The 18,298-nt window shown below is 40.6% G+C and overlaps 1 protein-coding gene across 6 annotated transcripts in view; it reads right to left on the bottom strand.

The window, feature by feature from the left end:
• LOC122556682 (glutamate receptor ionotropic, delta-2-like) overlaps positions 1–18,298 on the bottom strand; it is a 538,289-nt gene that overhangs the window by 170,225 nt on the left and 349,766 nt on the right. For 5 of the 6 annotated variants that reach the window (XM_043703714.1, XM_043703716.1, XM_043703715.1 and 2 more), the window contains 2 exons: positions 14,006–14,167; positions 6,479–6,598 (listed from right to left, as the gene is read on the bottom strand). In XM_043703714.1, the coding sequence (XP_043559649.1) occupies positions 6,479–6,598; positions 14,006–14,167 (282 nt within the window). The remainder of the gene's footprint in view (positions 1–6,478; positions 6,599–14,005; positions 14,168–18,298) is intronic. The other variant, XM_043703718.1, reaches the window with a different exon arrangement.

Below are 18,298 nucleotides of genomic sequence, written 5' to 3'. Positions count from 1 at the left end.
GGAGGAGGTGTAGTCTAGGTAGCTGTGGGAGTTGGTTGGTTTATAGTAAATGTCCGTGTTGATTCGGTCGCCTGAGCTAGGAGAAATGGAGAGGTCTAGGAAGGGGAGGGAGGAGTCTGAGACGGTCCAGGTAAATTTGAGGTCGGGGTGGAAGGTGTTAGTAAAGTGGATGAACTGTTCAACCTTCTCGTGGGAGCACGAGGCAGCACTGATACAGTCATCGATGTAGCGGAGGAAAAGGTGGGGGGTGGTGCCAATGTAGCTGCGGAAGATGGACTGTTCCACATATCCTACGAAGAGGCAGGCATAGCTGGGGCCCATGCGGGTGCCCATGGCTACTCCTTTGGTTTGGAGGAAGTGGGAGGATTGGAAAGAGAAGGATTCAGACACAGGCCTCCTTCAATGGTATGAAAATCAAAAGGTGATCAGAGAGTGCCACGCAGCCACTGTGTGTGATGGTCTGCTTCCTGCCATCAGGAGGTTGGAGTGCTTGTGGACAGAGTGCAGGAGGGAGGGTGTGCACGTGCAAATGGATGGCAGTGGCAGCGACTTCAGTTATAGCAACTGTTGCCTTATGAATAAATCACTGTAGTACTGGCAACTGTTACCCACCAACAACTGCTCACAATAACAGCAACCAAGGTGAATATTATTTGTGTCTCCTCTCAGCCCCAAACTGCTGTTACCGCCTGCTTCGTACCACTCCATGAAAAGTCACAAACTGTCGAAAGCTTTGTTAATGGGGACTGGAGGAGATGTCAGTATCACCAGTGTCGGTAACACCTCTTTGATGTAAGATGTTTAGGGACCTTGAAATCTTGTTTGGATAATCCAAATTTCAGATAATTGATGTTCGGATAACCAAGGTTGTTCTGTACTGATGTTCAGTTCATATCCTGATGACCAGACAGGCTGTGGTCACAAATAATTCAGCAAGTTTCACTCTTCAGATGTTTTGTAACTGTCACTTGGATTCAAATAAAATTGTTGTATATTTCAAGAGAAAAAATAATCAGTTATGATTTTGTGTTCATAAGCGGCATCACTTAACAATTTGGTCCATTGTTTTGAATAGAGCTTTTAAATTTTGTTTCTGGATTAGTGGTGCTGGAAAAGCACAGCAGTTCAGGCAGCATCCGAGGTGCAGTAAAATCGACGTTTCGGGCAAAAGCCCTTCGTCAGGAATTACAGCTTTTAAATTTTGTACTGAATTTATCTGTGAATGCTGTTCAAATTATGGTTGTCTTTGAAACCCTAATGAATTGAGACATCTATTAAAGAGCTATCAAGTTTAACCAAGGCAAACAAAAAAATGTACTTTTGGTGAAATAATTTCCTGCCCTCCTTAAACTCAATAGTCAGGATTACATTTAGTGATAATAAAAACTGCATTCCTTCTTGGAAGTGAGTTCATCCTGGGAACCTTTAGAAGATGAGGCACCATTATACCAGACACACTTCTTGTTAGAAATGCATTGCAATAATTTCAAAATATTTTAGTCTAAAATGCACTAAAAGAACAATGCCATGTGAGTATGGCTATAGCTTCTGTGGCATCCAGATGATGGCAAAACATAGATTTACTCCTTTCCTTCCATATAATGTTTTCTGTATAGTGATTGAGTTAGTCCACTTTGTCCGTCCTTTGAAGATTCAAATTAATTTGACTGTGCACTGTACTAAAGTTTAAACAAAGGCCACCTAAATACTTGATCTCTCATGACTGCAATGTTGTGTTTGAAATTCCTGAAATGTCATTCAATGATTATTGGTTTATATTTAGTAAACAAATTTCACAGTTTGTGATTTCTTAAAAGTAACTTGGGTTCCTATGATTTGGTCTGCAGTTCTAAAGCTACTATGAACAGTACTTACAGAATTTATATCAAATTTGTTTGAGTTCAAGCTTGCAGCTATCGTTAGCTTTACACTCATTGGCACTAAGAGTTCAAACCATTTGTTGCACACACTCAAGTTCATTCCTCATAATCCTCATGCTGATATGTTCAAAGTTCACAAAGTCAGGGAAGCACCAATGATTTGCTCAGTCATGAAGTATCTGTGTTACCTTCCTTTTGGAATGTTAAAAGTCAATGTGCGCCCTGCAAAATCTCATTATCCAACGATGAGCCATTTTCAAAAAAGTATTCCAGAACTGATCTTCAGGAGTTAGTAATCATGATTTTGGCCCATTTCCTGAAAATAAAATCCCTAAAGTGTGGAAACAGGCCATTCAGTCCATCAAGTCCATATTGACCCTGCAAAGAGCAGCCCACCCAGACCCAGCCTATATCTGCATCGCCAATGGCTAATCCACCTATTCTGCACATCCTGGGACACTATGGGAAATTTAGCATGGCCAATCCACATAATCTTTGGGCTGTGGCAGGAAACCCACACAGGCATGGTGAGAACGTGCAAACTCCATACAGAGTTTCCCAGGACTGAAATTGAACCAGGCTCCCTGGCACTGTGAGGCAGCAGTACTAACCATTGAGCCACCGTGCCACTCCAAATCTGCCAGTAAAAAGTCCCTGGCCCTGAGTTTATTGTTTCATGTAAATGATCTTAGATGTTTACTTCTATTAGGTCATTGACGTGGAAATCCAGAGGAAACTGCAGGCCTATTGGAATCACACCAAGGTTACAATGGGAATAATCTGGATGATACTTAGATTTTTGTGACTTGTCATGTTTTTGTGACTTTATTTAAAGAAATAGCCCCCAAGTCAAACTTATATGAAGAAAACTCTGAATCATCAATTCCGTCTGTCCTGTAAATGGATGCCCAATGATTTGGTCATGTGGTCATGAATATAATCTGGAATAAATTGGGTAGTTAACAGCATCTCAATATTACTGCTTCATTGTATGGAATCATCCAAATATGAATGGGAGGTAATTCCTGTTATCTTCTGGAACACACATCTATGATTGTACATTTTCCAACAGAGAACAGTAATTAGATAGACAGTTGTTACAAGTGGGGGCTGTGGCTAAGTTTTCACCTTCCAAAGTGGAGGAGCAGTGAAGCAATACAACCTGTCACAGTATGGCAGCACTTCATAGCTTGGTATCACGGATTATGCTGCAATTATTCATTGAGTAATTGCAAAAATCATTTCTATACTTTCACCGTGTCCCTTTTGGTCATCCAATTATGGTGAAATTCACATTTTGTTTTTGTCAAGGCTTAATTTGTTTGAACCGCTCATGGATGCATTAATTCTTTACAGTTTTTTTAAACTCGTGAATTTTTCAACTCTGTGAAATTTCATCAGCTCAGCTGAACTTAGTTGAGCTCATTTTTGCATTTAAATAGTGCCTCTACCATAAAGTTCCAATGGTTCTTCAAAGGAATATGGTCAAAGTTTTGTACAAAACCAGGTACATATTAGAAAGGTATTAGAAGACATGAGCAAAAGTCGAAGATGTAGGTCAATTATAAAGAGTATCTTAAAGAATGTAGACATTGATATGCAGAGAGATTTAAGGAAAGCAATAGAGCTTTAATGTCACAGCCACTAATGTAGCAATTAAAATCTGTGATGCTCTAGAGGCCAGAATTTGAAGAGCACAGATGTCCTGGAAGGTAGCACAATTAGAATAGAGACAGGAACAAAGTGAGAGTTTAGTATATGTGGAAATAGCTGCTTTAGGGTCCAAGAATCCAGAATACCAGTGCTCCAGAGTACAAGTGCTCCAGAATACAAGTGCTCCAGAATACAAGTGCTCCTGAATACAAGTGCTCCAGAGTACAAGTGCTCCAGAGTACAAGTGCTCTTCTTCCCACTGTTCTCCTTTACATTTGCTCAAAGCCAACTACATTTCTAATGTCTTTCAGTTTTGACAAAAAGTCTGACTTGAAATGCTACCTGGGATCCTACTGTCACAGGTGCTGCCAGACTTACTCAGCATTTCTGCTATTTTCTGTTTTTAAATAGCGAGAATGTGGGTGGACAGCCAGAAATGTATTTGGAAATTGAGTTTGTTGTTGGCACTGAAGACAGTTGCTCTAAATGTACAACATGCATCAGCCATCAGGGACGCCAAGAAACAAAACCAGACTAAAATATGTCGACTGCGGCAAGGCTTTCATGATATAATGGGCTACAAAGTGAAGTGGAGTAGAATCGCTGACAACAATGTATCTGTCCTCGATATGATCAATGCATTTTTTGCTCCTTTTGAACAGAAAATCAGTGAAATAATGTCACCTGTCCCAACAGCCTTGGGAGTGCCTCTACCCACAGTCACTGCCACAAACATCAGATTGGTCTTCTTGAGGGTGAACCCATGGAAAATGGCTGGCACAAATGGAGTCCCCAGCTGTGGACTCAGATCCTATGTGGACCAGCTGGTGAGAGTCTTCGCAAACATTTTTAACCTCACCTTCTTATGATGTGAGGTTCCCCCCTGCTTCAACAAGGCCATTATCATCTCGGTCCCAAAGAAAAATCAGTTAATATGTCTTAATGACTACTTCCCAATGGCTCTAACATGCTTCAAAAGATTAGTAATGGCACACATCAACAACAGCCTCCCAGACTGGCTTGATCCACTACAATTCATCTACCATTGTAATAGGTCCACGGCAGTGGTCATCTCCCTGGCCCTACACTCATTCCTGGAACAAGTTCCAACTTCAACAACATAATTCCAACAAAACACATCTCCAAACTCTGTGACCTAAGACCCCTCTCCCTCCTTTCAGCTGAATCCTCAACTTCCAGATCACAGTCAGTAAGGATAGGTGACAACACCTTCTCCATGATAATCCTCAACATTGGTGCCCCAGAAGGCTGCATACTCAGTCCCTGGCTATATTCCTTATATGCTCAAAACTGTGTGGTCAAATGTAGCCCTAATGTCTTTTACAATATTTGCTGATGACACCACTGTAGTGGCTTAGATCTTAAACAACGATGACATAGAGTACAGAATGAGATAGACAGCTTAGTGGCATGGCGTAAACACAACAATCCCTCCCTCAATGTCAGCAAAATAAAAAAGTTGATTATCGACTTTAGGAAGTCTAGTGGATGACACCTGTATCAATGATGCTGAGGTGGAGATCGAGAGCTTCAAGATCCTCTGAGTAAATATCACCATCAATCTCTCCTGGTCCATCTAGGTAAATGCTTTTTCCTCAGAAGGCTAAAGAAATCCGGCATGTCCATACTTACACTTTTCGATTTTTATCAATGTACCAGAGAAAATATTATATCCGGAAGCATCACAGCTTGGTATGGCAACTGCTCTGCCCAAGATCGCAAGAAATTATAGAGAGATGTGAATGCAGCCCAGTCCATGACAAAAGCCTTCCTTCCATTTACTCCATCTGTTCTTCCCACTGTCTTGGGAAAGCAGCCAATGTAATCAATGACCCCTCCCACCCTGGTTATACTCTCTTCCACCCTCTTCAATCAGGCAGAAGATACAAAAGTTTGAAAACACGTACCAACAAATTAAAGAACAGCTTCTTCCTTGCTGTTATCAGACTTATGAACGGATCTCTCATATATTAGAGTTGATCTTCCTCTGCACCTTCTCTGCAGCTGGAACACTATATTCTGTATTCCATTCTATTACCCTGAGGTACTTATGTAAGGTATGATTTGTCTGGTGAGTACGTAAAAAAATACTTTCACTGTATCGCAGTGCATGTGACAATAATAAATCAAATCAAATCAAAGTACTTGTAGTTGAATTTGCAGTAAACAATATAATGCTTAATTTTTACCATTTGATGAACTTGGATACTGGGGCTTCCCTGTCAACATAAAAGTGGTGAAGTTGTCAGGCTGAGGACAGGTTTTCAAGTTTGAGAACAATGATTATTATTACACATGGATATAATAGTTACTGTGTGTTTCCAAGAAGATTGGAGCAGAAGGAGACTATTTTCTAGTTAGAGAAGAAACTCAGAGAAGCTCTAAAGGTCTTGAGGATGAATTGCTCTTCAGTGCCATTTTGAGAAGTGGCAAATTAGGAATGAGTGATAACGTCACTATGGATGTTCTGAACTTTTGAGGTGAAACAGCCAACTCAGGTGATCAGAATCTTCCAAAATCATATCTACAGTGCATGGGATTGAATTCTGAGATATGCCAAAAGATAGTTCACTCATGCCCCTTGACATACGGGAGGGTATTGGAAAATCAGCCATCGCAATTTCTCCATTTGAAAATAGCAGAATGCGCAACATGGGACATAATCCTCATAAAGATTCCTCATGGGTTGAATCACCTTAGTTCCTCTCAGCACATCATCAAACTGTAGTAAAAGCATTATTGGAAACTACTGCTTCATTTTATTTTAGCTTAATTTAATAACCATTAAGCAACAGTGCAGCTGATGGAAGGGACTTAATGAAAACAAAGAGCTGTAGCAATCAAAATTCAGGGAGAAACACATTAATAAAACAAACATGGTAAAAACATCCCGTATTAATTCCAGAGCACAAAATAATGCTTACACGTTGAATCCCTCTATCCTTTTCCTCACTGTAACTGGTACCAAGAATTTCAAACAGAACATTGGTATTTGTCCCATCATCCCTAAAATTGAGCATTCCAGTTAATCCACTCACTTTCCCCTATAAATAAAAGCAAAAATACACTTAAGATTTGACATTTAAAGCCCACAAAACAACAAATGTAAATAATAAGGGAAAAATAACAACAAAATAACATATTCATTCTTAGATTTTTATTAGAATTCAATTCATTGTGGAACTAACAGATACCTCCTTACATTGTTCATTATAAGTCAATTGAGCTGTCAATTTTTAAGAGATTGTTTTGCTAAATTGGGCAGAATTTCAGGCTCACTCACTTATATTGCCCGCAAAATTCAAGCATTGTTTCTATTATTTATTTTGCATATTTTGATTTTTAAAAAATAATCCATAAAAGCATGCTTTCGTCATCTATAAATTTAAATTTTCTCCAATTTCTTTTTGTTTGAAATTGAGTATATGCAGCAGGAAGTGTTGGTGTGCAGTAATCTCATATTTAGCAATTCAGGATAGAGAGTGCAAGAGGAACACAGTCATACTCAGATAATCGGGACTTGACAGTACTGGGACAGGGGTTCTGGGTTAACAACATTGTGAAAAAGAAATTAAGGGTTTGATAAAAATGTGAATAGAGACGCTCAGATGTTTCTTAATGTCAAATGGAGAAAATGACATTGCCCACTCAATGGTTTACATTGTGTTTCCTTTATGTGAAGTTGAATTTATGGGTAGAGACAAGTTGGTGTGGGTGGGGATGTTAGCTGGTGGAAGTTAAATTTAATAAATAAATAAATAAACAAGTGTTGAATCAAAAGCTAATCTCAGAAATCTACTGTCCTTATCATGTCTGCCACTTAACAGCCCTCTGAAATGATCTAGCAAGCCATTCTGTTTCATACCTGTTAGGAATGGACAATAAATGCTGGCCTGGTCAACAATGCCTTCATCCCATAAAAGAATAAAGAAAAGTTAATATTGATCAGCAAGAAATTTCTTTAGTTGTCCTTGAGCCTTTGAAATTCAGACTCTACACTGAGAATGTAAATTACGCAAAGTGAATAATGGAACTTTCTTGAATGTAGGCTGATTGGTATATATCTGTGGATTCAATTATGTCAGGTCATTGCACAATAGACCTGTGAAATAATTTGTATTGTAATCTCCCAATGTCAGTGTGGAGTTTTCTGCAGTGTTGATTGGACTGGGATTACATTAGATTTGTCTTCATATAATGCCTGGGCTGCTCCTGTCAAATTTTCAGAACCGATCTGCTCAATTTAGTGGCTCTTAATTGTAATCTGGATGCAATACTAAGTCATCATTAACTGAGAACTATGTAAGGTGAAAACAAGGTACATGTAGATCAAACAGATAGGAAGCTAGGGAACTAATCAGTGTTGTTTCACAAATTACCAGATCTATTAAATGCAACTCAGTATGCTGTCATGATGGAATTTGAACTTCGGACTTTGGGGTTGAAAATCAAGTCCATAAGTGCTACATTACCATTTTCTCAATAAGAGAATTTTATTTCTTAGTTAACATAGTGCACTTTTTAAGATCAAAAGCAATATAAAAATCAGAGGACCAGTGAATACCCATGAGCACAAAAGAACATTTGATGACTCACTCTCGATTAGTAGGATGAACTTACTTGCTGCTTGTGCATAATTTGTAAAATCTTGGTTTATGTTTGGACCATTTTGGCCACAAATAAGTCCCTACATTCAAATGGGCTTCTGACCCTTTGGGTATCTCTCAACAAGTACAGAACTGAACTACACAAAATTGCTAAGAGATTGTGGAGGTAATATTGGTGGTCTTTCAAGAATCACTGGAGTGAAAGAGGGTCCCAGAGGACTGGAAAATGGCTAAATTAACACTCCTGTTTAGGGAGGGAGAGAGGCAGAAGACAGAAAATTGAAACCTAACCCCAGTTTTTGGTAAGAGTCTGTTATTAAGGATGAGATTGAAGAGGATTTGGAAGGGCACGGTAAAATAGGGCTCAGTCAACATGACTTCACCCAAAGAAGATTTTGCCTTCGAATTGTGTTAGAATTCCATGAGGAGATAACAAGTAAGCTAGACAAAGGACAGTCAGTTGACATGTCTTCTGGAAATCTCAGTAGATCTTCTGACAAAGTGTCCCACTGGAAGTTACTAAATAAGACAAGAGTCCACAATATTAGGGACATAGTATTGGCATGAAAAGAGGATTAGAGTCAAGAGTGTGGTGCTGGAAAAGCACAGCAGGTCAGGTAGTATCCGAGGAGCAGGAGAATAAACGTTGATTCTCCTGCTCCTCGGATACTGCCTGACCTGCTGTGCTTTTCCAGCACCACACTCTTGACTCTGATCTCCAGCATTTGCAGTCCTCACTTTCTCCTAATGGAAAGAGGATTGGCTGATTGGCAGGAGTGGGGATAAAGGAGTACTTTTTGGGTTAGCAGCTAGCGATTAGCAGAGTTGTGCTTGGTTCAATGATGGGACCACAACTATTATGTTATATAATAACAATCTGGACAAAAGAGCTGTGGGCATTGTCACTAAGTTTTTAAATGACACAAAGGTAGGTAGTGGGGAGTGTTGTGTTGGGGAGGCAGGGAGGCTGCATAAGGACTTGGATAAGCTAGGAAAGTGGGCAAAGAAATAGCAGATAGAATACAATATGGAAAATACAATATGAGATTATGCTCTTTGGTGGGAATAATAAAGATGAATATAGCATCGACTATTTCCTAAAGGGGATAGGCTTCAGAAATCTGTAGCACGAAGGGATTTAGGAGTACTAGTTCAGGATCTCTTAAGGTTAACATGCAGGTTCAGTTGGCAGTTAGGAAGGCAAATGCAATGCTTGTATTCATTTTCAGAGGTTTAGAATACAAGATCAGAGATGTATTGCTGAGGCTGTGGTCAGACTGCTTTTGGAATATAATGAGCAGTTTTGGGCCTTGGTTCTCAGGAAGGATGTGCTGGCCTTGGAGGGGTTCAGAGGAGGTTCACAAGAATGATCCTACGGTCAAAAGGCTTATCATTGCGAGGAGTGGTTGAGGACTCTGCGTATCTATTCAATGGATTTTAGAAGGATGAGGGAGGAATCTCATTGAAATTTACAGAATAGATTAGATTACTTACAGTGTGGAAACAGGCCCTTCGGCCCAACAAGTCCACACCGATCCTCCGAAGAGCAACCCACCCAGACCCATTCCCCTAACACTAGGGGCAATTTAGTATGGCCAATTCACTTAATTTGCACGTTTTTGAACTGTGGGAGGAAACCGGAGCAAACCCACACAGACACGGGGAGAATGTGCAAACTCCACACAGACAGTTGCCTGAGGTGGGAATTGAACCCGGGTCTCTGGTGCTGTGAGGCAGCAGTGCTAACCACTGTGCCACTAAGATAGAGAGGTCATGGTGAAGATATTTCAACTGATAGGAGAGCTGAGAACCTGAGGGCATGGCCTTAGAATGAAGGGATGACCCTTTAGAACTAGGATAAGGAGGAATTTCTTCAGCCAGAGAGTGGTGAATCTGTGGAATTCATTGCTCAACAGGCTTTGGAAACCAAGTCATTGAATGTATTTAAAACAGAGATAAATAGCATCTTGATTAGTATGGGGATCAAAGAGAGAAGACAGAAGAATAGGGTTGAGAAGCATATCAGCCAAGATCAAAAGCCGGAGCAGACTGAATGGGCTGAATGGCCTACTTCTACTCATATCTTATGGCCTTGTACAAGAAGTAGCAACCTCTTCCACATTGAATAAAATTAGGTCTTTTGTAGCATTTTATTATCCTTGAAATAAGAAGCATAAATTGGATTGTTTGCAAGTTTTTTACCTTTTGTTATGTTATTCGAAAATATTGCCATAGCATTCATAAAGAAAGCTCATTAATATTGCAGCTGCGTTGGTCTGAAATGAATAAAATGCCTGGATTCCCATTACGGTTTATCACCTCTGTTAATTATATTTACCTATTCTGAATGACCTTGCAAGCATTTTTTTTGTGATTGGGGTTAGAATTTTGGGTTTTGGATTAGAATTCTGACATTTTAGACTATAGAATTAGGAATAGGCCCTTCAGCCCATTGAACATTCCCTCTACAGGGTTATGGACGTGAAGTGTCTGGCTGATCAGACTCTCACTTCCATAACCCTGTGCCTTACTGGTAATCAGAAATATATTGATTTTTCCTTTAAATATGCTCAAAAGCTGAGCTTCCACTGTCCTCCATGGTACAGCCAAGGTCAAATGAGGTTGCTGATTCAGCACTATGTGGGGACGCAGACACCAGTATTGATTTTCCCTGAATTTGCCAATAAGTGGCCAGAAGGCAGTCTCACAATCCAAAGGAGGCACTCCTGGTTGAGAGAAGAGTGGACTGGAGTGAGGGAGAAAGAGAGATCTCACCAGCTGCCTCCTTACTCACCCTGGATGGAACTGAAAACCATTCCATATTCTATTTATATTTAATAGATTTATCATTCATATTGTGGTGAAGTCTGAATCTCTAGAAAAGCAGAATCAGCTTTAGCACAAAAATGATTCCAAAACCATCCTAAACTGAATAGCTCAACTGGGAGTAGCACATTGATGCAATAAAGCACATAAAGCAATCTGCAGCTTTTTTTTTGATTCTTTCTTGGGATGTGAACATCACTGGCAAGGCCAGAATTTGCTGTCATCTTTAATTGCCCTTGCGAATCTGAGAGTTGATTTGTTGTTAGATTACAGGGAATTGAGCAATCTCTATTGCAGTACTAGAAAGAGTATTTATTCTGTCTTATTAACAATGTATTGGTTAGATATGTTACCATTACCTCATGACATATTGCACCGCTGCTAGGATATCTTGTTGAATTTTAATAGCTGTTTCCTTGTATTTTTTGAAAGATGCTTTGTTAGTCCATTGGAAACCTGCATTCTTAGTAGGCCTGAAATAGTATTATTGAGGTTTCCCTGTCCAGAAAGTTTTAATTGATACTTCATTGAAACTGTATTTGAAAGGAGAAGCTCTGATACCTGCTTTGCCAAAGCACTCATTATCAAATAATCTTTTCAACACTAATGATTTAATGTCAAGTATCATCTGAGGCATGGTGACCCTCAGGTTAAATCATTGCTAGTTGTTTCTCTCTAATGAAAGAGCAGCGATAGGCTCCAGCAGGACTATGTCTAGATTAGAGTGGTGCTGGAAAAGCACAGCAGGTCAGGCAGCATCCGAGGAGTAGGAAAATCGATGTTTTCGGCAAAAGTCCTTCATCAGGAATGAAGGCAGGGAGCCTCCGGTGTGGAGAGATAAATGGGAAAGGGGTGGGGCTGGGAAGAAGGTAGCAAAGAGTACAATAGGTGGATGGAGGCTGGGATGAAGGTGATAGGTCAGAGAGGAGGGTGGAGTGGATAGGTGGGAAAGAAGATTGGCAGGTAGGATCGGTCATGAGGATGGTACTGAGCTGGAAGGGTGGAACTAGGGTAAGGTGGAGGGACGGGAAATGAGAAAACTGGTGAAGTCCACATTGATGCCCAGGGGTTGAAGTGTTCCGAGGTGGAAGATGAGACATACTTCCTCCAGGCGTCGGTTGGTGACAAGCGGTGGTGGAGGAGGCCCAGGACCTGCATGTCCTCTGCAGAGTGGGAGGGGGAGTTGAAATGTTGGGCCGCGGGGCGGTGGGGTTGATTGGTGCGGGTGTCCCAGAGATGTTCCCTGAAGTGCTCTGCTAGGAGTCGCCTAGTCTTCCCAAAGTAAAGGAGACCACATCGGGAGCAAGGCATACGATAAATGACATTGGTGGATGTGCAGGTGAAACTTTACTGGATGTGGAAGGCTCCTTTGGGGCCTTGGATGGAGGTGAGGGGGGAGGTGTGGGCACAGGTTTTGCAATTCCTGCAGTGGCAGGGGAGAGTGCCAGGACGGGAGGGTGGGTTATTGGGGCGTGTGGACCTGACCAGGTAGTCACAGAGGGAATGGTCTTTGCAGAGAGCAGAAAGTGGTGGGGAGGGAAATATATCCCTGCTGGTGGAGTCCGTTTGGAGGTGGCGGAAATGTCAGTGGATGATGTGGTTTATGCGAAGGTTGGTAGGGTGGAAGGTGAAGATCAGGGGAGTTCTGTCCTTGTTATGGTTGGAGAGGTGGGGTTCAAGGGTGGAGGTGAAGGACGTGGATGAGATGCGTTGGAGGGCATATTCAACCACATGGGAAGGGAAATTGCGGTCTTGAAAGAAGGAGGCCATCTGGTGTGTTCTGAGGTGGAACTGGTCCTCCTGGGAGCAGATACGGCAGAGGCGGAGGAATTGGGAATACGGGATAGTATCTTTGCAGAAGGGAGGGTGGGAAGTAGTGTAACTCAAGTAGCTGTGGGAGTTGGTGGGTTTGTAAAAATTTTCAGTGTCAAGTTGGTCATTTTTGATGGAGATAGAGAGGTCCGGGAAGGGGAGGGAGGTGTCACAGATGGTCCAGGTGAATTTAAGGTCCGGGTGGAATGTGATGGTGAAGTTGATGAACTGCTCAACCTCCTCGCGCGAGCACAAGATGGCACTGATGCAGTCATCTATGTAGCGGAGGAAGAGGTGGGGAATGGTGCAGGTGTAACTATGGAAGATGGACTATGACTACTTCACATTACTTCATTGTTAGATTCTTTCCCCATTTGCATATATAAGTTGAACAGAAAGAACAAAAGAAGAGAAAATAACCTGAAATTATGGCCCTAGTTTTAAAGGGGAAAGGTGAGTATGGTGAACATGAGTCCCAAAATATGCATCAAACTGGGATGGTCTGAGTTGATTATTGGATAGATCTTGTTAATATGTATTGAATGGTGGAGAGAGGCAATGGGAGGCTGCAGCCACTGATTCAGGGATTCTGATGTGACCTCTGGATGCAACTGAGCCGAGGAAGGCCACACCCAAGGTTTTTTGATAAGGTCTATGAGGGTGTATCAGCTGTTTAAGCAATTTACTGCAAACAAAAACTAAAACACAACAAAGAAAGAACACATTGGAATTTGTCAAAACGCCTTCTACAACTTCAGCAGGAGACCAACAAAGCGCTTGAAGAAACAACAAAAACTACCATTTGCTGTTGTTCCCAGATCAATCTTAGGAAAACATTAGAATGAAATATTTGGAGAATCCCAAGAGAATTTCAGCTTAAGTTTTTCAAAACTTGGGCAAACTGTTCCCTCTACACATTTAGAAACAGAGGGAATTACTGAGGGTATAAATAGGACTTGATTTCAGTTAGCTTAGCTTTACTATGAAGTCTTTGAGAGCAAATTTCAGCAACCAGTGCTCATTGTCAAGGATGCCTGAAAATGGTCAACCAGATATTAGATTGGGTAATCCATCAGGTGACTGACTAAATGTTTTGGGCAGAAAAGTATGCATGTCCGAGGTGTGACTCATAAATCCTACTATTACATGGTTCTTATACTTGTGCAGGTGTAGTACAACTGAATTCTCCAATAAAACATCCAGTACCTTTTTGATTGCATCAAAAGTTGACTTCCCACCTTGCCATGGCTTGGAATTTTTTCTTACACATGTCAGGCTAGCCATGCTGTGCCATTTTCGATCTTCAAGCTTCTTGTGGAAGGCATCAGCCAGCAGCAAAACACTGTCATATACATAGAGATTGGAGATCTGCATAGATTAGACGCAAGAGCAGGTTTCAGCAAAACAAGTTAATACTGAATTGATTAATTCCCTGACAAAAGGAATTGTAGATTAATACAATGCTTCAGCCAAAGACAAGCGTATCATTTCTGTAATGAGTTCTTCCACCTGCATCTATTGAATTTGAGAATAAGAATTTACCAGTCCCCTGATAGCACTTTAATAACAAGTTGAAGGTCTCTGAGGAATCCACATTATGTGCATTAATTATATCCTTTAATTTCATCAGAGAATTCAATAGAATATCCTAATTGAAACACTTAAAATACATTAAATGAATTTTACAACTTGTTTTATTAATTACTATTTTAAGCAATTTCATGGTAAAAGTATAACCATATCTGATTTTTGATCAAGATAGCATTTGTATTACAACTAACTTATGGAAATGTCAACAACTGTAAATTACATAATTATTAACAAGGCACAGTGACCTTATCTCTCAACTTTACAATTCTAAGATACAATCCTGAAGAAGGGCTTATGCCCGAAACGTCGATTCTCCTATTCCCTGGATGCTGCCTGACCTGCTGCGCTTTTCCAGCAACACATTTCCAGCTTTGATCTCCAGCATCTGCAGACCTCACTTTCTCCACAATTCTAAGATACCAAAGGTACAGGCTGTTCCACTGTTACGCCCATTTCAATAATGTAAATTTGCTGTAATGTGATGGATGAATTTGGGACACTGTTTCTAAAGCATGAATTTTTAGATTAGATTCTCTACAGTATGGAAACATGCCTCTGGCACAACAAGTCCACACCAACGCTCTGAAGAGAGACCCCCCCCAGATCCATTCCCCTACCCTACCTTTACCCCTGACTAATGCACGTTATACTATGAGCAATTTAACACGGCCAATTCACCGAATGTGCACATCCTTGGATTGTGGGAGTAAACCCCCACAGACAGTTACCCGAGGCTGGAATTGAACCCTGGCCCCTGGTGCTGTGAGCCAGCATGTCTACACATTTTTAAAGTGTGTGTTGGCTGTAATGTGATTATATCACCATCACTTTAAGCGCTGTTTCGAAGATGCGAGTTTTCCATAATGTGGGATTGCATAAGGATGCAACCATTGTGTTATAGAAGAACTACCTGTAGAGATTTCTAAAATGAAAGTGAGTTATTCAACCAGTAATAATTTAAATGCCAGAAGCTAAACAAATGAAATGTCATGATCCCGCACCAAATATATCAAAACAGAAGTTCTGTTTACCACATGACATTGCTATGATCTTGAACCAATCTACTGGTTATATGTGGCAGACTATCAATTGTATTTTCACTGCTATGTAGAAAAGGACTGATGTTGCTGTAGAAAATTCTGGCATTCTTATAATGGGACTGTATTTTAATCTTTTGCAGTTATAAACTGTACTAGGACACCCTGATCCCTCCAGTAGAGAGCTCTATAATCTCTCATCACTTAGATTCTATGCTCCTTTTTTTTATTCTCCCAGCCAACATGGAAAATTGATAATATCCCTCATTGTACTCCTTTTGACAGCTCTTTGAGCACTCACTTAAAACAATGAGATTCATATGATTGTTATTTTTTGGTCTGTAGCTTTGAATTTAGAATAAATTTAGGAGATCAAGTGATTGCTCTGAGAGACCAGAGATTACAAAATCATAGAATCCTACAGTGTGGAAACAGGCCACTTGGCCCAATAAATCCACACCAATTCTCTGAAGAGGTCCTACCCAGACCAATCTCCCCCCCCTATAACCCTGCATTTCCCATTGCTCATCCACCTAGCCTACACATCTCTGGATATCATGGGCAAATTAGCATGGCCAATCCACCTAACCTGCCCATCTTTGGACAGTGGGAGGAAAGTGAAGTACCCAAAGGAAATCCACTCAGAAATGGGGAGAATGTGCAAACTCCACAAAGGCAGTGGAAATAAACTCAGATCCCTTGAGCTGAGAGGCAGCAGTGCTGACCACTGAGCAACCATGCACTCCAAAATTTGTAATGTCTGTGAATCTACTAAAGTATCAGAAGGGTGCTGTAGATTTTGGATTGTGTTATAAACTGTCGAAATGGAGGTCAGTTAGCTCAATTGGATGGTTTGCAATGCAAAGTAAAACCAAGTGCATGAGCCAATTCTCACATTGGCTGAGATTACCATGGATGACTCTACTTTCCAACTTCTCCACTCACCTGAGGTGTGGTGACCCTTGGGGTAAACCATCACCAGTGTCTCCCTCTCTAAAGAAAGAGCAGCCCTAGGACTATAGTGACTACCTTATTATAATAAACTGTCTAGTTACTTTAAATATTAAATGGAGTTATGCTTCAAAGATAGCTGCTTAGCAGTTCTATCTGAATGCAGGATTAATATGTTTCATCTGGCCACAGGGAAGAGAACGGAGGAGACAATTTCTGCGATCAGGTCATAGACTTCCCTACAGAACAATGAATATCACAGAGAGACTGTTGTGGTTCTAGCTGACATTATTACTGGGCAAGCAAAAAACTGAAAGCTGGCTTGACTGACAATAGTTTACTTTTGCTGTGGTTTTAACAAGGTGGTCTCTCACTGAAACAGAGGCATACAATGGGTAGATTTTGATTTAACAATAAAACAGAAGTTTATTAAGCAAAATAAATTAAAGTACAATAGAATAAAATAATTCTATCGCATAACACAAATTCAAACAGTTAAAACACACAGTAACGGTTTAATCTCATTAATCCCACAACAGGCCTTTAAAAGTTGTTAAAAATATCCTTGGAACAGTATCCAATAGCTACCTTTTTGCAGTAGTCTTATCAGAATCTCTTTAACGCCATGAAAGATTTATGTAATTGTCACTTTAACTCCAAGACAGGGACATTGATGGTTCATTCCTGGAACTATCATCTGTCTGAGTAAACAATCTCAGGTTCAAGTCTTATTCAGAATTTTATCCCAACATTTCTGGTTGGGGCTTACACTAACACTTTAATCTAAGGTAAGCTACTTTTATTATAATCTCTCCATTTCCGATTACACTACCTGCCTCAAGCAAATCAGATGCCTGAGACTGCTTGATATGGAAGACGGAGTGGGCATCTGGCAACTTCAGCTTGCTACTTGCTCGAAAGGACCTCCATGTCAGACACTAACAACTCAGGACATGCTCTGTGGCTCATAGTCACACACAACCCACATCCATGAACACTGTGTCTGACTAAGAACCTGCATGGCACATCTCCAATACTTCTGCATTTTGACGTTGACCTCTTGCAAGCTGGTTAAACTATCTGGAGGAGAGCGATTGAGGAACAAGTCCTAACAAGTCAAAAGGAACATCTAAGTGAATCCTGTGGACAGGGACTATTGAACTGTCTTCCTGACATGAAATAATTACTGTTGGAAAGAATTAGTCTTTGTTTTCCCTCCAGTTGTGTGAACTGTTAAGTATTTTCAGCATTTTCAGTTCATTTTCTGGGAACTAATATCTGCACTATTTAACTGCTATAAGAGAAATGCTTGCATTTTCAAGCTATAATGTGTGCAGATCTACTGAAATTTATTACAAACTGGGGGTACGTTTTGCAATGACAGGATGGAATAAATTCTGAAAAACGACAAACAAAAGATGCAAACTTAAATTACTGCAGCTGGGATTTTTGTAAATTTGATTGCAGGTATTAAAGTGTCTTCAAATATTCATTTCATTCTTGGTTAACTAAATTTGTTGCAGCTTAAAATAGAGCAATATAACTCTTTCTAGGATGAACCAAAATCTACAACTCTCAAATCCTAATGGTATTAATACAGGAAAATGTATACTTTATAATGCAAGGTAAACAATGTTTTTGGTATTTGTTAGAATATTGCTGAAAATGTGTTGCTGGAAAAGCGCTGCAGGTCAGGCAGCATCCAAGGAACAGGAGAATCGACGTTTCGGGCATAAGCCCTTCTTCAAGAATGAGGAAAGTGTGTCCAGCAGGCTAAGATAAAAGGTAGGGAGGAGGGACTTGGGGGAGGGGTGTTGGAATTGCGATAGGTGGAGGGAGGTCAAGGTGAGGGTGATAGGCCAGATTGGGGTGGGGGCGGAGAGGTCAGGAAGAAGATTGCAGGTTAGGAAGGCGGTGCTGA

Source organism: Chiloscyllium plagiosum, chromosome 14, assembly GCF_004010195.1.
Source record: "Chiloscyllium plagiosum isolate BGI_BamShark_2017 chromosome 14, ASM401019v2, whole genome shotgun sequence".
NCBI lineage: Eukaryota > Metazoa > Chordata > Chondrichthyes > Orectolobiformes > Hemiscylliidae > Chiloscyllium > Chiloscyllium plagiosum.
The sequence above is the reverse complement of the archived record's forward strand: the minus strand, read 5'-3'. Positions and strand labels throughout refer to the sequence as shown.